Source organism: Calidris pugnax, unplaced genomic scaffold, assembly GCF_001431845.1.
Source record: "Calidris pugnax isolate Ruff unplaced genomic scaffold, ASM143184v1 scaffold70, whole genome shotgun sequence".
NCBI classification, from domain to species: Eukaryota; Metazoa; Chordata; class Aves; order Charadriiformes; family Scolopacidae; genus Calidris; species Calidris pugnax.
The window spans coordinates 5196244-5217323 of NW_015090862.1; the positions used below are offsets into that span (position 1 = coordinate 5196244).

The following is a 21080-nucleotide window of genomic DNA, read 5'->3' on the forward strand; positions in this document are numbered from 1 at the left end:
CCCCCCCAAAAAACAACCCCAAAACCACCAAAAAACAAAACCCTGCAGCTCTAAGTCCTTACTGAATGGTTTTATATTTAAAAAAAACCACCAAAACAAAAAACACCAAAAAATCCTCAATGTGCGCAGATACTTCAACTTAAGTTAGCAGAAGACCAAACAGATTCTAAGCTCTTTTTCCCTTTCGCTAATTCTTTCAATCTGCAAGTATCTACAATCCAGCTAACCGAAATCAACATTTAGTGTTCACTAGAGCTGTTTCACAGCAGCAAATATTTAAGTTAGGGATTCAAATTTCTAGACATAGGAAGAAAATGATAAATACAATCTGAACAGCAGTCTAAATGTTTAATATTGACATTCAAATATATCTGCATTGTGCTGAAATTTTATAAACGAACACAAAAATCTGAACAGACAAAAACTCTGGTGATGAGTATGCTATATGTATCAGTCAAACTGAATATAGTTCATATTCTGTTCCCAGCATTAAGGATGTTATTTGACTCAGAACTGATATTGTAAATATACAGCAGCCATTGTTCCTAATTAAGGAATGTCTCAATACATAATATTATCCTTTTCTAGATGATCTTTATACATTTAACCTAAAATATATGATCGATTAAATTAAGGAATCCGAGGTTAGTAATGAGTGAAATCATACTTTCAAAGCTCGATACTATGTAAAACAAACCAAAAGAGACCACACAACTCTACTTACTAAAGCAGCTAATCTTGCCTGCAAGTTTGGGGTCACAAAGCCCGTAATATGTGCAAACAAACGCAATACAAGGAAACCATGCAAAAATACAGTAATGAATTAACAGAAAAAAAATGTAAAACCTAAAAAAAGTTTTATAAATACACTGAAACTCAACTCTCTTCTACATAAACTGTAGGTCTAGCATTAGTTGTACCATATAGCAGAGCCAGCACCCTAGGTTCAATGCTTCCAAATCTGCGCAGGTAAGTCATGCCATCTTTGGTTGACTGCAGTACCAGGAAGGATGAGAGGGAGCGAGAGGGAGGACAAGAGTTCTGGAAAGCGCTGTCAACTTTCACTAGGCAGCTGAGCCTCAATGTCCACTCTGCAAATGGGGCACTTCTTGTTAGTAATCAACCACTGATCTACACACACTTGGTGGAACAGGTGCATACATGGAAGGCGCCTGTCATCGGAATAGAAAAACATTCATGTTAGTAAAGCATTTCCATATCAACATACCCATTAGAAAAATGGTAGTGTGGGTTTTGTTATCAAGCTGTCTATTGTTTTTGCACATACATTTTTCCACAAGGTTCACTAGCCTTTCCAGTTGAACCTGCATTTTGTCTAGTTCCAAGAAGAAATGGATATGGGTAATGAAGTCAAGCATCAGCTAAGCTTCTGCCGTATTACACTGATTTAAACCTGCTATAGCTTAAGTAGCATTACTCCAGAAAAATTAAAATTGACAGCCCTGATTAACTCAGGGTATCAGCTTGGGCTTATGTTACCAGACAGTCAACTTATGGAAGACCAGAACAGAGCCTACAAAGACAACATGGACAGAACAACCTGTGTTTTCAATTGCAACTTATTTTACTCATTGGTTCAATGACAGATAGTCTTTAATTCTAACTGTTAACCTAGGGAGTACTGCAAAGAGCAGTGTATCATATTCAAGTATGGTCTCAAAGCCTGAACATTAACTTCATACTTGGATATTCAGTGGTACTATTTACCTGACATCTTCACCTTCCTCCAATATAGACAAACAGATGGTGCACTTTTCCTCTGTATCTTCCTCTGTTCCTTCCTCCCCATCTTGTTTGCAGTGCAGTTTCCTCTGTGAGAACCAATCAGTTGTTACCTTATTAGTAGAGATGATATTATTGACAAACTGAGTAAAATCTGTTTTTAATACATATTCAACACATACTTCTTTGAAAACATTTCATAATATTTATTTAAATATATTTGAACCAAAATTAATCAAATACTAGCACCTGGACCAAAATCACAGGACATTTCAGATTTAATTAACTATTGTTAATTACAAAAGTCTACAGGACTGTGAACAAATTCATTTCATGTTGTTGCTTTTACTTGTGGTTTATGTGTAAGTATCTTCGTATCATTCATGAAGAGGAAAAAAAAAAGTAAATCCTTTCAAACCTAGTATCTTCAGTCAGTTTTTATCAAGTGTGAAAGAACACTATGTAAATGTGGATGGGATTTTATATTATGGTATAATAAACTCCAACTGAGACACAACTTCAGTTGCCAAAATTCTGTACTAGATTCAGAACTGCCAAGTGTCCCACAGTCTTCCTAATGTGACCAGAGTAAAGGTTAAAATCATAGAATCATAGAATGAAAATGATACATACCAAGTAGGTAAGCATCATGAACAATGTATTGCAAAATTCAAGTCTCACTTTATTTGACGAGTTCTCACTGAAGTTGACAATTTAGCTATTACCAACAGTTATTTCATTGCTCACAAGGCTATTCCTAACTGCTGGACAAGATACTTAATCATATCATAACACTTTTGTTTATCACATAACAGTAGCTCTTTATCTAGGGACCAAATTTTTAGTTTTATTTGTGAAAGAACTGGCATTGTGAGCTTTGCTTACAATCCTTGAAATTGCAGATACAGAAAACATGCACTCTTTGAAGCTGGTATTTCTGCAGATTTAAGCTAAATGTAAACATTATTACATTTTCAAAGAAATATTACAGCTAGGCCACAGTTTGAGAAATCCTCACCTTTTTGTATTTATGTGGATATGTGCATCTTTCTATAGTTCCCTGTGTTGCTCCACGATTAACGTTGCCTAATCGTTCCTCCAAGTGAATCAGCTCCTAAAAAATTATCAAGGAATAAGCAGTATAAGAACTGTTATTTCAGCTACCCTGTTCTAATCCTTTTGCAGAAAGATAAACTCTCAATTCCCAACTTATTCAAATTTAGGCAAAGCAATAAAGAGTATGTTGTGTGGGAAAAGCGATGGGCTTCTGTAGAAAAACCCACACAACACTGCCTGGTATTTTAAGTTATAGGGAAACACTATTTTGCTACTAAAAATAAATATATAAGAAATTGTTTGTCAGCTAGGAATGGTTATCGGTACATTCAAATGTACTTGTGTGTCTAATGAGGAAAATGCAATTAAAATCCACTAAGTAAATATTTGCTCTCTAACAGTTATTAAGGCTTAGAAGAACAAAAAGTTTCTTAAGTTGAAATACAATGACTGATTTATTTTTCTCCAGCAATGACTTTATTAGAACAATGAGATGTCACTGAAGATGTTTTCAGTGGACTAGGTCATTAACTCTCTGCATCTGATACCTTCTATTTTCTCTTTTTTTGTTTTCTTCCCTCAGTTTCAGTTCCTGCACTACATAAACAGAACAGCAGTGTTAAAGTTGCCAAGTTGCACCCTCGCTAGGAGGGTCCTGGCACAGTAATTCAGATTCAGCACTACCTTATACCAACGTATCATGCGAGTACTGCATCCTCCTAACGAGGCTGGTGGGCAGAGCAAGATGTACTGGCAGTTAATAACCACCTACACCTACATTGTCCAGGGCACCTTCTACTGACCAGGTTTTCAATGTGCTTTTCTCCCAGTTCATGATAGTGAGGTCATTCTATAAATAAAGTGTATTTTCTTTATGATTCTTTTACATCGATATATAGAACTAGCGCTACCATACACCCTCCCCATATTCCCTCATGACACATTTTGATATATATCTAGATTTATTCTATTACAAACCTCAAAATTGCCCCTGAAAGGGCCTCTGAATGATGTTCCATCCAATCCCGATGAAATGTAACGGATGTGAGGGTAGCCCGCCATGTCTGGTACCTATTCAAACAGCAGACGTTAAGTTAAACCTATTCAGAACAGTTTCAGCATCTTACTGTTCACTTTGTAAAATTTAAGATCCTTTTGCTTTTATTGAATGACTTATTATTTATACTCCTCAGCTTGAGCATACAATTCCAACTGATGGCATAACACACCACCACTCTGAGCTCTCTAAACATAACCGGAAGCAAAACAGAAGTGATACTACATCCTCTATTGTACTCTCCACATCTGCATTACATACTGCTTGGCCTCACATCCCAAGTCTCAAAATCTCAACCTACTTTGTATGAAATGCCATAAATATCTACCTATTTTTGTAAACAACACACCAAAGAGCTACGCATGAAGTTATGAAAAGGACTTGCTATGGATTCTCAAATATAAATTTTTGGTATCACAGGAGAAACAAGGCTAACAGTCCGGAAAAAAAAGCCAATATCCTCATCTTTCCCAAAACAACTGAACATCTTCAGACACACTTCAAATTTAGAGGCAGATTAAAAAAAAGTAACACTCAAAACTCGCACCTAAAGTCATAGGCAACTCTACACACACTCTATATTCAAGCATCCACTGACTTCCTTGCATGTAAGAGATACAAAGCAGTGAACAAAACACCCTACAGGCACTTCAAACACCAGCGCTTTTCATACAGGAAAGCAGAAAGGTAGTTAAAATATCAAGGACCACCTGCACAGCAGGGCTTCTGCATTCTATTTTTACACATCCTACCGTCCCCCCCATGAGCGAATAATGATATTGACTTTTTGTCAGAAACATATGAGCAGCTATTTTTAATGAACAGATGAAAAAAAAACCCAAAGGATTAGCAGATTCAGTTTACTTAACTGATCTCACTGATAGCAGGACTGTAAGCAGCAGCTCATTCAAAAATAACACTAAGTACTTGGGAAGCAGTATCTTCCTTTCCATGCTATCGGCTGGTAACATCTCTGCTGCTGCTTATGACAGCTCTAAATTCATCTCATGAGGCTGTCAACAAGTCAGACATGCCGGATACTATCCGGGAAGTCAGGTATTCATGTGTGGATTATTTCCAGCAGACACTTTTAAGCTTAACATATATAAAGGTGTTCAACTGAATTAATGCATTGTGGGAAAGCATAGGCCTAGACAAAATTACTCACATAACATAGCAGACCAATAAGCTACCTTTCTATGTTTTTCAAATCCAGTCTGGTATCTAAAAGCTGACAACAATAGAAAAGATTTCTCTGCCCTAAATATTTTTTTCAGAAAGCAGAATCTGATTATTTTAAAGCAATTTACGTGGTGCTTGTCAAATTATGACCATATAGTGCCAATACAACCCACAGACACAGCGACAATATTAGTATTAGATTTTTACAAACCAGAGTAATAGAAACCAAAGATTTAACTTCCAGAATCCTAATACAGGAGGTGCCTTATGAGAGCATAAGCAGCCTAAATTTCTGTTGGTCTGGTACTAATCAGAGTTGGAGATGGGAAACAAGCAAGACAGGATGACTAATGCAAACTTCAACAGCGTATCGATTCAAAGATCTAAGTTGTTATGCAGTATGCAGAGTGTAATTACAGAGATAATATACTGACACACAAATTCAATATGATGACAAATACAGATTTTTATATCACAAGATAGGTATATTCACCTGCATGCCTAAACATTTCATGTAACATCTGTTGGTGTCACAGGTCTTAATGTTTGACAATATGAACTGTGGCTGTAACAAAGGAATTTGGGAGGGTGCATTAAACATATGGTAATTTGTAAAAACTACATTGTAAGAAATCTGTCTCGGGTAATTGGTGATTTATGATCCATTTTCCACTTAATCATGTAATTCTACCTTGTCCTCCAATTACAAAAATCACATTTAAAGAACTAGGTCACTCGAGCTACACTATGAACATATTTGTTGTCCCTGGTTTTTACCAGGCACAGGCCTGGTTGGCATCATTTGCATGTTTCCATTGCCTTTTCTTAGATTGTAAATCAATTGCCTCCACTCAGAGGAAAGGAAGCTTCTGACATAACCTTAGCCATGTCTCAGGAGTGACTTTCACTACTTGTTTTTTTTGATTCGCCAGGATCTGCAAACAGTCTGTTGGAAACAATGCATCTGACAGTGCAGATACTGCATCCCTACAGGAGCTGTAGTCACAGGTGTGCTGCTGCAATGCATTAATTACAGTTCCAATTGCCTCAAGGGTCAGAGTTTACATGCACCTGGACAGGCCTCCCATTTGGAACAAATTCTGCTTCTGGAGACTATTTAAGAAACCTACTAAATTGAACACTACAAAACCAACAAAGAATTTCTTAAGAGTACATACCACAACAAACTACTGAACTTAGACAACAGAAATATTGGGTGGGACAACACATTTTCATGCTAATAAATGGGCCTTCATATTATCCTCATGGGGAATGGCATAACACCTCTGCAAAATTATCTGAATGTACATTATGTACAGGCTCTTTTATGTAATATTGTGAGAGCACAGCTTACATTTCTGGCCAAGTAAAACACTGTATTTCAAAAAAAACATTTCTGTAAGAAAAAAAAGCTCCTTTATGCCTGCAGAAAAAGCACTCTGCTAACATAGCAAGATTTCAACTAATTACATTTGTGACTACAGCCTGGAGGAAATAGGGGCAAGAGAGAACTATCCATAATGCCCAACCAAGAGCAGTCTAACCAAAAATCCCTTTGACAGCTTCAAAAGCAAAGAGAAGATTTCATCTCTCTTGAAATAGCTTCACACACAAACAGAAGTACGTTTTCAGTAAGTTTTCACATTGAATGTAAGAAAAAAGGAAAAATGAAGAAAGTAAAGAGTTAAAGATAATTCCAGCTTGCACTAAGTGCTTGAATTTACTCTTTTAGATACAGTCAAAGCATAGGATATACTTCAAAGCAGCATGCTCTGGACCTGCAAATTCCAGTACAAGTTTGCCAAGAACTGTTTGTTTCCTGCAGAACAAGTTATCAACCGTTTCTTGTTTTGCATTTTCTATTAACACTTCCCACTACCACAAAAATTTTCAACAACTAAAACCTCAAGGCTAAGTCTGAACCATTTATAACACAAACATTCTGAAACAGCTAACCTGCAGGAAACATTTTCTTCCTTGCTACCTTCCTTTAAACACCTTCCATCTTTCCAGGATCTTCTTGCCTTTCAGTTGCCACAGTCAGTGAAGATTCTCCCATTGTATGGTACTACTTATCTTGTCCATCCCAGCCTTTTAGTCAATGGTTCACATTAAGTATGATCTTCATACACATTAAAACAAATCTAGTCAATAAGCTTATCTGGTTAACTGCTTAGGTCCACATCAATACTCAAAAAGGAATAAAGCTGATCAACTAAAATCTTAATAAGCCAAATTCAAACAAGGAAAATTTGCAATTTTCATAGAGAGACACCATGTGAAGGAACAAGTAATGTGAGCTGCATAGCTAAAACCTAACTGTACGTGTGTCTGAGGGGAACGTAAAATCAGCACTCTGCAATAGCCTATATTCTACAAAAAAACCTGAAGAACAGTAATTCAAGTTTATATTAAGAAAAAAATCAGCAGCTGCATTACAAAAGTCCATTTTCTTATTTGAAAAATGCAGTTAAATTTGATGCAGCTAATCAAGGCTATTTCAAATCTAAAGTTTACCTTGAATTACTGTTGCTACATTAAGTTACAGCCTTAAGCTAAGTGTTTGGATATTTTACAGGAAGTTTGTTAGCTTTTTTGGCATGGAACAGTTGAGTCTCTTAGAGCTGTGATGTCTGTATAACTACACTGAGGGATCTTATTCTGACCAGTATACATCTACTGTAATGTACTGGGACCTATCTATACCTCCAAATCCCTCCCAATTCTTATAACTAAGTATAAAGATGGCTTTAACCACTCTGAGTCATTCAACAGTTAAAGGAATAAACGGGTAAGGCTATGAAATAGAAGAAAAAGGGGGGACAGTAAGAGACCTGCACGTATAACACCTGAGAGAGTTTAAGTCACCATAATAACTTTTTTTTTTTAGTTATGATCCAGAGATCTCCCTCTGACTGGAAAGCTGCAGTTTAGGTTCACTGCTAAATTAAGGAGTCTTCTCAAGGCTTGGATCGACCCTACAGAGATTTATTACACCATAACTAGCAAACTGTAAAGTCCAGATAATTCCACCCCCCCCCGAAATTCACAACCAACAGGAACACTATTCAGAAGGCAGAAGAAAACAGAGTCAAGAGACTGAAACTAAGTATATCCCATGCTCTCCTTTGGTTAACAGGTAGCTGAAACAATTTGAGAGGCATGTATATAGCCTCCATTATTGAAGATATGTTTTATAAAACAGAAACTAAAAAAACCCACCAAAACCACAAAACAACCCCCAAAAAACCACCTACCACCAAATCCAACCACTAGGCAAAATATGATCTGAAAATTGTATCTATGACAGCTATGTGTGTTTTAAGAACAACAAGCTGAACAAAATACTCTATCAGCAGCAGGTTTGTTGCTTAAGTTTTAAATACTCAAAATCCCAGATGAGTTGTAGTTAGTTATTCACCTAAACAAGAGTACAATTATACTAAGTTAAAAGGCACAATGGGAACACTGCTCACTTCAGTCTACATTCCATTTAAAATTTAATTATCAACTTAGAGCTGAGGAGATTTTGGTTTTCTTCTTTGATTATGAAAAGGATAAGATGGAAGGGGAGAGAAACAAGCCCTTCTAGTTTTAACCTTCCACTCCACCCCCATTAAATGACAAAAGGGAACAAATCAAATTCATAAAAATAACCCTTTCTTTAAAAGAGCAGATTTAAAATATAAAGCACTGATTTTTTTAAAGTGCCTAGTAACAAACTCATATTCAGAGCAAGTTCCTGTTTCAAAGCTGAACTAAATTACAATTTCTAAATGAATGTCTGCAGACATTTGAACCTTTATAGCAAATAACACATTCTCCATCGTTCTAATCCTTTCTTATTTCTTGAAGCCTGAAAAATGTTAGAAATATTCTCATCTTCAAAATTACAAAAAGTAACTGATTTTACGGCTACATATAGCATTCTGGTCATTCAAGCAAATGGAAGTTCTGGTTTCAACTGGGATAGAGCTAACTTTCTTTCCAGTAGCTGCTGTGTTTTGGATTTAGTATGAGAATAACATCGATAACACATATTGCTTTAGATGTTGCTAGGTAATGCTTATCTTAAGTCAAGGACTTTTTCAGCTTCCCATAGAAGCGGAGAGGGAACACAGACAGGACAAGCTGGCCAAAGGAATATTCCACACCATAGACTTCATGCTCAGTATATAAATGGGGGTTGACCCAGGGCAGGGGAAGAAAGGGGAGGCAGGAATCTGCAATCGCTGCTTGGGATGGGATGGGCTGGGCAGGGCAATCGGTCATTGTGTGGTGAGCAGTTGTATTGCATCCCTCATTTTGTATATTCTTTTAGCATTATTGTTATTATTTTCTCTTCTGTTACTGTTCTACCAAACTGTTTTTCCCTCAACCCATGAGACTTCCTTTTTTCTGATTCTCCTCCCTTATCCCTCCTGGGGATGAGGAGTGAGTGAACGGCTGTGTGGCCCTGGTTGCTGTTTGGGGTTAAACTACACCAGTGAGACCCAGGAGAGTTGGGACCATAGAGAAGGGACCATTTCAGGCTGCCCTCGGGCCAAATTTAGAAACATCTGGAGATTTCTGTTTGGATCTTCCCCTCCAGATTTCACTACAAACTAGGATACCTTTTCTCTCCTGAAGCAACAGAAGAGGAGGAATTATGCTTGTATATGCATTACAGCCATAGGTATGGTTCAGCTAGTCAAAATTACATCTGGTATATAGTTCATTGCGAACAAGTCATGTTCCTTTTAACATACACCTCAGTTTATTAAGTTACAGAAATTCCTATCGCGTCTACCTAGATGTCATAACTGGTGCTAGGCACTCTGAGACAAAAAGCAAACCGTGCCAAAAGAGCAGCCAAAGTCCCTCTGAGTAAAAAGAAACTGAAATGGCATCTAACAACAAGCACCAGCATCACGTAAGAACAGAGGAACAGAAAAGCCTCTGTTTTCCTGTGTCATTCTTATGCAATGTTTCATAGTTATGCCATGCACTGATTTTCAGTTGGTTTTTCCTAAAAATGTTCAAGTTTGCAGAATGGATATTTGTCCAGAATGGAATTCATCGTAAAAATTGCTTTGACAGAAGATCTTTCTTCAGCACGTACATGGCATAAAAGCAGTAACGATGAGAACACAAACTACTCTAAGCCAGGGTCATACTTAAAATAATTGTGTTAAATCAAGCAGGGAAGCAGCATAATCCTTGTGTACATAGATAGGAAGGAAGCTCTTTTAACTGCTTTTAATCAAGGATTCCTCCTGAAGCAACATTTAAGCAGGTGAAAAGTTTCTTCAACCAAGCTAATAGAAAAAGATTTGGACTGTCAAAGCTGCTCAACACTAAGTATCTGCACCAACATATCTTGCTTGTTTTGTCTCCCTGAGGATTAAAACAGCAGTCTCCACTCAAGCACTGACTAGATGAAGATTAGGTTATCCTCAATCCAATTAAAATCTGAAATTGATATATCAGAGTATCAGTGTCGTTAAAGCCCAAATAATCTGTTATGCCCTTTATGGTCCGGCAGTAGTTTGAAGGGGGTTTAGTACTCCAGAGCAGACAGGAAAAATGCACACTGGCTATTTGGCAGCATGCTATTTCAGAAACTAGATTTAAGAGAAATTAATTTTTTAGCTGAGCTACTGCATGAGTTACTTTAAAAGCCACCTCCCCTCTCTTCCCGCCCCCCCCCTCCCCCCCATAAAGAATAGAGAACATCAACATCTGACTACATCTGCATCAAGAATACAACACCTGAGCCTTGTAATCTGCTATTTAGTACCTTCTGTACTTGCTGAAAGAAAAAAGCACTCATAATACGAGCCTCTCAGCAGAGGGACTCCAATCACAGTTCAGCCTCTCCTCCCCTGCCCCTGTTCCTGAAGTTACAATGAAAAAACCCAGGTGACAGCAGCAACTAATCTATTGCTCTTTAATAAAAACTGAAATGGCACTTTTGTTTAATATCCAGTTACGTTTGTTAGATTAAAAACTTCACTGACTACTTGCTAGTCAAAGTCAATTTTGCTGACAGATCTGCTGTACTCTCACATGCATGCAAATGAAGAAAATGTTGGCTTTCATTATTGCCATAGAAGGGGTAGAATCATCGAATGCATCTGTAATGCTTTGAACTCATATATATATGTCTTGTAGCGGTGCTCTAACCTGCCTTTATGTTCTTCTAGTGTGTGTAAACTGAATACACTTCAAATCAGCCTGAGAATAAGAACACAACTTCAAAGTCATAACACTGGATGTGATCACAGCAAGGTTCAAGCCAGACCCCCAACACTTGAGGCAGCACTGCTTACAGTAGTCTGTGCACTGTACAACGTGCTGGCAGCACAGTGCGTACAAAAACTCAACCTACAAACAACTTCAATTCCATTTCTTCCTGAGATTCACGAGTTACTGTTACAGAGATTAGATAACCCTACACAAGCACATGCACAAGTTTCTGTCAAGTTAAAGAAGCCTATTGCAAACGACACTTATCAATTAGTAGCAGCGGTTACCGAGCAGTAGGGTAAGACTCCCTTAAGTATATTATCAGACATTCAGGAAATACTTCTGATTTTCTATCACAGTTTTCTTCCATTCTACTGCTAAGAAGAAGATAAACAGTAGGGTCTCAACTACTTGTCTGTGTAACATTGCAGTTGCAGGAATATCCCTATGAAAGTTAAAATACAGTTAAAATTTTCTCAGTGCAATACTAGGATCAGCTGAACTCTGAAGTTTCTAGAAACTTCACAGTAATAGTGAAAATAAATCCCATCATTGACTTATTAGCCCTGACAAAAAAATGAGATAAAACAAGCATATGTTTAACTAACGCAACTGCAGTTCCCTGAACTATTAAGAGGATCCTTTCTCTTTGAGAATCTAAGGCAAATGATGTTATCTGTTACAGTACAACACATGAAATAAATGTGAAAGAGGCAAGCCATTTTTCATCCACTTGAAAAAAACAGACACCTAACTGATGAAAAATGCAGAAAATCTTAATTTGAATAGATGATGCACTGGAGATAAGGTTATGCAATAAGGATCTTGTTGGCTACACTAAAAGACCAAATTCTACAGACTGCTCTAAAAAGTCTGTGGTAAGCATGCAAGCTGTGCCTCAATGAATTACCAACCCTGACACATCAGGGAAGTACTTGAGGATTATTATCATGTTTGTTAGTTAAATAGGAAGGAACAAGCAATGTAAGACCAGACTGTGATAAGACAGCTATTACAGTATTGATTGTAAATTTACACTTCAATTCCTAGATGTCAATTCTGGCTACTAATAGAGGAATTTCAGGTGGACAAGACTTGTGGGTTGATTTTAATTACAATTTTAGCATTCATTTACTGGGGAGCCCACAATTTTGATTAGATTATCTGGCTTGACTAGTAGGTGAAGTTGCTGAAGCCTTAGGCCATGAGCTGCAAACCTTCATCAATATAAACTGAACTTGTTTTGAACCTCTACTTAGTTACACAAAGGCAGGCCCTGAGACTGGTACAAACCAGGAGATAAAACAAGCTACTACCATCAGCAGAGGCTGCAAATCGACAAGCTAAAACCAGTTAATGGCTGACTAAAACCAGTTAATGGGAGACAGAGAAAGAATCCAATGAGGAATAAGAAGACCCCAGACCATAAATTACCATTGGAGCAAGGGGTGCGTGCAGGCTGTGCAAAGGGTGGATGCATGGATCATAAGGGTACAATTGCCCAGGAATTCCCCTTTGCTCTGGGTCCCTCTGCAGCTGCATCCAGCTCTATCTGCCCTTGCTGCTCTACCACTCGAGTAAATCTGGGGAGTGGTGGTGTGTCTGTGTGTGAGATTTTTGCCTGAGACTCTGCTACAGGAAACTTTGGGCAAAGAAACTCCTTTAACGAGCCACACAGAATACCACATAGAAACACTAAACTAAATTTGCGTCTCTGTGTATTTTCATTAAATAAAATTAAGGATATTTGAAGTAAACCTACAAACATTCTTTCAAAAATAATACTCTGTAGAAGTCACAGAGTTATGCTGACTTCCCTTGTTTTACTACTGTAGATTAAAAAAAGTTATGTGTAACAAAGGACTAGTTTACCCTCACACTTCCTGTTGCTTATAACACTTTATGCTACAAAACTATACACTTTGTCACACAGAATATACCTGATGAACATAAAGTATTATTTGAAAACAACCAAATCTCTAGATGTAATTTTACCTGTGCTGCATACACACCATTAAAAGCACCAGTGCTAATCCTCATTCACTGGGCGGAATGTTGGTATCTTTAACAACCTGAAACTCATTAAGAATCTGAACTTTTAAAATCAGATGCAGAGGGTCAATGCATTGCAATGCAAGTGACAATTTAATTCAAGTATGTTTCATTTTACAGGAGCTGAAGTTAGAAATGTTAGTATCCTAAACCATTTTCTCTTATTAGTCTTTTATTATAAGCCTGTTCTAGCTCCTTGTCTGGGAGCAACACACAGAAACACTGGAGTATTTTCTTTTTCAATTGAACCACTAACTTTTGCAGCAACATATACACATCATTTTAAATGCAGTAAGCCTTAAAATAATTTTCCCAACAAACAAAATAATTACAGTGACCAATGATCATCACTTTTCATAAGCTATATCCTTACCATTAGAGGAAGAGCCCCGATTTGCAAGTGATGAAGTCGAGGAGGCGCGTGGTAGTGGGCCAAGTGAGGATGCAAGGGCCCTGGAGGGTAAGTAGCTGCAGTCACACCAGCTTCAATTCCCAGTTCCCTGTCACACAAATGAAAGTGGCATTACAGTAAAGGTATGTCTTGAGTTCTAGATATAGTTCCACTGCTTTGGAAAGCATACAACACAGTGCAGCTACCAGAACAGTTTTACAAAATATTTTTATTTTAAAAACTTATTTAATCCTAAATCCTACCATCACTAAGAGTTGTTTTTAAATCACCTGTGAACATTTAGTATGATAAATCACTGGAGACAACTCCACATTTCTTTGAGCCCAGTGATATTATCAGTGTGGAGTCTTCTCTGTAGCTCACACTGTGGAAACAGCCATGGTCACATGTGCCTCTTCCATAATGGTCAAAAGCCTTTTTATTTTTTTTCCCCTAATAAATACAATTTGGAACTTAAATGTAACTTTCATGAGTAGGCCTGATGCAATTTTTAATGAGTTCAGACAAAGAGGGGAAAGAATAAATTAGTTTGTAACTCAAGTCCAAACCTCTATTTTACAAAGAACATAAATATAAGAATAGTCTTCACCAGTGTTTTACATGCCTATTCTAAAATCAAATCTAGAGTTAATAGAACTCAGCTCCCTTTTAAAAGCAGTGGATAAAAATCCCTAGAAATATACTGAAGATACTGAGTACTCAAAGCAGTATTTTGAAGTCATATCAACATCTACAAATTTTAAACTACAGGTGCACGCAGCACTTTTTAAATATCACAGCCAGCATTATCAGCACTGTGATTAGAACATCATGGCCTTTTGTCCCGAGTCCCAAAGAACTAAAAGAGTATGCCTTTACTAACCAGGCAGATCTCTCCGGAGCTTGTCGAGGATGGGAAGACATTGTCTGAGGCACATGAATGTGATGCCCGTGACCATAATTGGGATGCATTCTGTGAGGATGCGGAGGAGGCCGTTCATGAGCACGTCTAAACAACATAAAACAGCAACAGTTAATTTCACGTCCTTGTAAGCATGAAGAAAGCAACATCCTTAACATTACAGACTGAAGTACTGTAATGCATTTGAAGGAAAAAAGTAAAACTCTCCATACAGTATTTCTATTTCAACTTTATATATGTTAGAAACTAATTGTAATACAGATTTCATATTTGGAGACAAAACCAGCTTTAGCTTCTGTGATCTGCCCTTACTTGGCAGACGCAACTACAGAAGAACTGACAAAGTGTTTAATCCCAACCTCAAACTACAGGTAGGAAAGCAAAGGCCAGACAAGATTCAGCAGCATTCACAACTATGCTGTTTATTTCTAGCAAAACTATACCAGCAGAAGTAATTAGGGGAAACTACAAATCAGAGGACATTTTCCTTGAAACATGTTTGTGTCACAGCTCAAGCATTAGGAGCACACAGTTTCTTCCATGCCAACTGGTACAGAACAACTACAGATTTGGAAAAAAAACCTGCTAGCTGACTTCTATTACTTTACCATTTCGCAGTTACAGAAAGAAATTGATCAGTATTTTCCTTTCCATTGCTTTCAATGCAAGTGTTTCTTTTAATTCAACCTAGAAACTTGGATTTTGCCAAAAGCAGTACACTGTCTTCAGATTCAGTACCACCTTAAACTACCTAACAAATTTACTTCTAGAGAAGTAAAAAGTTACTTAACAGCACATTATTCTAATCACTGTGAATTGACATTTCTCCAGAGAAATCTGTCAAGCTTGCATAAATTATGTTAGAAGTATTAGTTTTCTGCAATGGTACAGACCAATGTGAGAACAGATGTATAAGCAGAACCTACTCCTAGCCTCGCCTCCCTTCAGTTTATCAAATAACCACAGAGAAGAATCTGGCAGAACATATTTTAATGAAAAAACACAGCAAAACAACTTCCATAGTGTCATAAGAACTGAATCTCATGTAGGCCCATTTTTCCTAAAATGAGCCTGAAATTATTTCTATGAATGTAAAACTCCCAGGCTGTCTATCCCACAACCTTAGCATAAAGTAGGCAACCAGATTTAAAATAAACAGAAAATCTGTATGTTATACCAATGCAGTGCACTCTCATAGATTGCCTTTTGCACATTTTGTGGCCGATTCCAAGACCCTACAGAAGTTATAGCTGTTGTACCCACGCTTGAGACATCACAGTGAGAAAAGGACTCTAAGCATTCTCTACTTCCAATCCTGAAAAAGTCCTATATTGTTAGACAGAAGGTATATAAGCTAGGTGATCCCATATGCTGTTTCTAGAAATCAAGGGTGAAACAACACCTTAAGGACACTTTCAGATGCTGGGATGTGAAACCAAAGGAACGATAAGTCTCCTGGCAGTCTTGGACTGCATCTTAAATAACAGAGCAAATATACACAAGTTTCTGATTGTCAGGGTATAATCTGATTTATATGAAGTTGGACTGAGACACTTAAGAGTATTGATCTGGCATGTAATTTTAGGGAGGGGGGAAGAAAGACCAAGGGTGCAACAATTTCATAAAATTACAAAACAAAACTATAGAGGAGAAACCTCACAGAGCAAACTGACATGGACCTGAGATTGGTGACTTCAGAGAAAATGTCAAGAAAGAACCTATTATCAATATTTGACTACAGTTTCTACACATACAAAGAAAATCCACTAGGCTAAGAAATGCCAATATTCACATTTCCAATCCCCAAACTACCAGAAAGTTTCCAGAACTGGTAAAATAGCTACCGCTATTATTTTTCCTTAAACTGCTATCTTGCTGTCTGACAGTCATTGACGTGAACATTCCAAAATTAATTTTTATGTATGACTGGGTAATCAGGGGCACACATGCAGTATGCCTGTCTGTCTAGGTTAGGGTGTCTAGAGGTTATCTTTGCTATGCAAATAGCACAAAAGAACAGGTGTGGGTTCAAATAGATCAAAATTTTAATGACTGAGAAAGCAAAGTTATATTTGACTTTCCTGGGGGATGGGGGCAGAAGTCTGATGTGCCACTTTGTAAGCAGTTACTGCCTATAGATATTTTTATGAATTACCTGGAAACTGCCTCAAAAGTAGTTAAAGCAAACTGTTACTTAAGCATTAACTTCTAAATCAGTTTTAAGTTAGTTACCACTGGAATTTGTCTAACAAAGTTAGGAGCAACAACTAGAGAGCTCATTCTTGAAAGTCTCTTGAATATTTAAAAGCATTATCTCCGGAATTAAAATAACTTCAGTTACTTTGTGAATGAATACTAAACTAGCACTAACCTGATTCCTGTCAATACCAGTGTCATCAATCTAGTTTAGCAACAACAGTAGCATCTCTTAAACAGTATCACCAAAGCTAAGTCTAACAACGGTCACGTTCTCATACAGCTATTATTCAGTCTCTTCCTTCTCTTCTAAAGACATGAAGGCATAGCAAAGCTAGGTAAGTATCTATGGTTAAATTTGAATTAAGCCTGGTAAATGGTCTCTTACAATAAATTATCGGTTTTATTTTAAAGGATTAGTTAGATAAAAAGAATCATAACAGCATCAACAAGGCAAAATACACTGTCAAGGAACAGATTTGAAAGTAGCTTATGAGGTACCTTCTGGGCTGTCCTGCTTGAAAAGGAATTCCTGCCTGTTATCTGGAGGATGACTTATGGGCAAGAGAAATATAAGCTTCCCTTCTCTTCCATGCCCCATTTGTGCCTTACCTGGAAACACTATTGAGAGATGTAATGGTTCAGCCTTAAGGCTCACATGACTGATGGGATGTAAAGATATTTCTTACCATGGTTTAATACTAACAGTTCCTAACCATGCAATTAACAGTTTGAGATTCACATGCAACATTTTACAAACCTGAGGGAAATGAATTATATGTTTAGATATTGTTCTGAGTACATTTGTGACATACGTTGGGTGTTGCATCATTCTTCTTCTCTGGACCTCCATCCTCTGGATCACTTCATGAGGATGTAGCCTCTGTGCTGGAGGTGCTGTTGCAGGGATGTGATGGGATATAGGCTGGTGCGTTGCAGGAAGATGCTGGGGTATTGGAGCAGCTGCGTTGGCTAAAGGATGAGTTGGTGGTGGAGGTGGAGGTGGAACAGGATGAGAAGATGCATGAGAGGAGATTGAAGGATGGAAGGGATGCACTGGATGAGGGATAACATAATCTACTTGAGGTGGAGGTTGTGGCTGTGGAGGAGGATTTCCATGAGAGTGAGGACATGCAGAAGCTTGATGGTGAAGAGGTCTGGTCAAAGAAGCATCTGCAATGAAAACATTAGGTGCTTTTAATTTGGTCAGTAGCAGGTTTTGACTTAAATTTATTCAAAAAAAAGTATCTTCACACAGGTGCTTCAATATTATTACACTAGTGTAAACAGTGGCAACATGGGAATATGTGTTTATGCAATTTTCAATTAAAGTGATTCCAGCAATGTACCCTACAAGAAACCCACACTTTCTGCAGCCAAAAGTATCCCAATTGCCAATGTCAGTAAAAAGAAAAAAAGAAAAAAAAAATATCTGTGTGATGCATGCTGAAAAAGGTATATATGGTAAAAAGTTTTACTTCAAGTTTTTCGTTGTTTTTGGTTTTTTTTTTTTTTTTAAATTCACCACCCCCCCAACATGAAGTCTACCATTCTGTAGAGACAATAAAAGCCAAAAAAAGAAATCACAAACAAACAAGCTGACTCTGAGTGTGCTCAAGCAGTACTTATTGGGAGAGTGGAACAGCGGATAGCCAAAGGAAAAAGAAAGGCATTGCTAAAATACAAAGGGGATGGAAAATATTTTCATAGTCAATACAGTTTTAAGTCTGAATGTTATTAAGATCACTCAAAAGAAAATATTTTAACTTCACCTTGATCCTTTTCAAATCCTCTACCCAAGTTGAACTGTTCAAATGCATTTCTTAATGCATGCTTTACTAGGCTAGTTCTAAGATCAAAGCAAGCAGATAGTAAGAGTGTTCATATGTTGTCAGGGAATCTGTTTTCTTGTTTATTTGGTATGTTGTTCCCCCTCAGGTACCCAGTAATTACCAGTACTTACAAGGAGAATGCATATAATGCCGACAAGAAGAGAGCGATGCCTGAGGAGGGGGTTGGGGCTGTGGCTGGGCAACCATACTCGATCCATAGCCATCTATTGTTATTGACTGGCTCGGGCCTGCACCAGCCTGATGCCCGTAAATCGCAGTTCGAGATGAAGAACCAGGACAGCAAGGGTCAAAAGCAGATGTTCCATGAAAAGCACCACTTCCGTGACTTCTTATACCACTGCTGCTTAAGTCTACTGGCAATGCCTGCTGCATAAACAAACCATCTTTTTCAAGCAATTCTTCAGATATTGAAAACAAAATCACCCTCAAGCATAATCCGATAAAAAGTAAAAATAAATACTATTACAAGCAACTGGGATACAAAGATTTTTAAGTTTTAAGGCTCAATTTTGGAACATTCTTCAGATATGGTTTAACATGTCTTATTCCTAAATTCTTGGGTCTGGTGAGAGAGACTAAATCAATTACATTACCTTGTGCAAAAAATACAAAAACCCTATGATGGATAAATCAGTGAGTACATGGGAGCTACGTGCACTGAACTATTTGGGGGCAAAAAACAATCTTTAGCATTTTCAGTTGGGCCTAATGTATTATACTTAAAAGATAAACCAGATTGAGAGTTCTGCATGTTGTAAATTAATTTTACACAGTACTGTTCATACTTACAACTGTACTATTTTAGAGCTGTGTCCTAGTTTCAGCTGGAATAGAGTTATTTTTCTTCCCAGTAGCTGCTGTGTTTTGGATTTAGTATGAGAATAACATTGATAACACATATTGCTTTAGATGTTGCTAGGTAATGCTTATCTTAAGTCAAGGACTTTTTCAGCTTCCCATAGAAGCGGAGAGGGAACACAGACAGGACAAGCTGGCCAAAGGAATATTCCACACCATAGACTTCATGCTCAGTATATAAATGGGGGTTGACCCAGGGCAGGGGAAGAAAGGGGAGGCAGGAATCTGCAATCGCTGCTTGGGATGGGATGGGCTGGGCAGGGCAATCGGTCATTGTGTGGTGAGCAGTTGTATTGCATCCCTCATTTTGTATATTCTTTTAGCATTATTGTTATTATTTTCTCTTCTGTTACTGTTCTACCAAACTGTTTTTCCCTCAACCCATGAGACTTCCTTTTTTCTGATTCTCCTCCCTTATCCCTCCTGGGGATGAGGAGTGAGTGAACGGCTGTGTGGCCCTGGTTGCTGTTTGGGGTTACACCACAGCAAGCTGTGATTTCAGTTACTTAAAAAAAATATCTTAAAAACCAATGCTTTTAGAAGAGCAACTCTCTTATACCTTTTATAAACAGAACATTAGACTTGATTTTTTCTTCCCTTAAAGCAGCTCAATTATTTGCATTCCAAAACTGCTATGATCAGCAAAGAATATTTCAAGGTATTTATGTCTGGTTTTCTTAAGCTGCCACTATCATCTTGCAGTCATCAAGAGGATATCAGCTGTCAATGATTACTTGTTGGATTATGACTTTCTGTAAAATTTTAATTTTTTTGTGTCCATATATTATAGCTCAAATTTTCCTTTTAGCTCCCTTCTATAATGCCTGCTACAGAACAAGAAAACAATCCACAATTCAGCATCCTATTCCATTCCTTCATATCTACAACAACTCAAAATCACAAAGGGAGAGTCACAAGAATTAAACATGCCTGGTCATGGTAACTGGTGCCCGAACTGCTGCTTGCTCCACAAGGTGCAGGCACTGGAGGAGGCCTTTCAACAGGGCAGCTGGAGTCACTGAATGAAGGAGACAGCGGGACAGCTGGGTGAGGGTTGTGGTGGTGGTGGTGGTGATGTTGGAAGTGGTGGCTGTGCTGCTGAAAGCAGCTTGTATGCGGGTGCCCCAATGCATGATGAGTCTGTGAAGGTCCTCCACAAGGAGAATGCTGAGGGCAGCACGATGGTAACCTTGGCATGGCCGGAGGGCCAGTTTCCAGTGTCGTATTAGATGCAGTTCTTCTTATATCATCTTGAAGATAAAGAAAGTTAATATTGAAGTGAAAGAAATTAGTAAAGCTGATCACTGTAAAGCTGTGTCTTAAATAGAAATAAAGAAGTTGCACTTCACAATTAAATAATTACCTGATTGAAAACCAGATCTAGACTAAACAAAAACAAACCAGATACAAAAAAAATAAGATTTAGTTCTGCCTGCCAAATCAACTGAATCTGAATGGTTCAGATAGATGTTCTCATGGGAACAACTAGAGGACATGAACTGACACTTGCAGTATTCTACTAATTTAAGACATCAGTAGGGA

General features: G+C 37.7%; 1 protein-coding gene across 10 annotated transcripts in view; it reads right to left on the reverse strand.

Moving 5' to 3' along the window:
• Positions 1–21080, reverse strand: part of RNF111 (ring finger protein 111) — a 55668-nt gene that overhangs the window by 1984 nt on the left and 32604 nt on the right. For 2 of the 10 annotated variants that reach the window (XM_014944600.1, XM_014944597.1), the window contains 9 exons: positions 20469–20788; positions 18791–19046; positions 17643–18000; positions 14593–14718; positions 13692–13818; positions 3778–3870; positions 2762–2857; positions 1729–1856; positions 330–1172 (listed from right to left, as the gene is read on the reverse strand). In XM_014944600.1, coding sequence (XP_014800086.1) covers positions 1055–1172; positions 1729–1856; positions 2762–2857; positions 3778–3870; positions 13692–13818; positions 14593–14718; positions 17643–18000; positions 18791–19046; positions 20469–20788 — 1622 coding nt within the window. In that variant the 3' untranslated portion in view covers positions 330–1054. Of the gene's footprint in view, positions 1–329; positions 1173–1728; positions 1857–2761; positions 2858–3777; positions 3871–13691; positions 13819–14592; positions 14719–17587; positions 18001–18790; positions 19047–20468; positions 20789–21080 lie in introns of those variants that run through there. The other 8 variants (XM_014944602.1, XM_014944599.1, XR_001412347.1 and 5 more) reach the window with 7 other exon arrangements.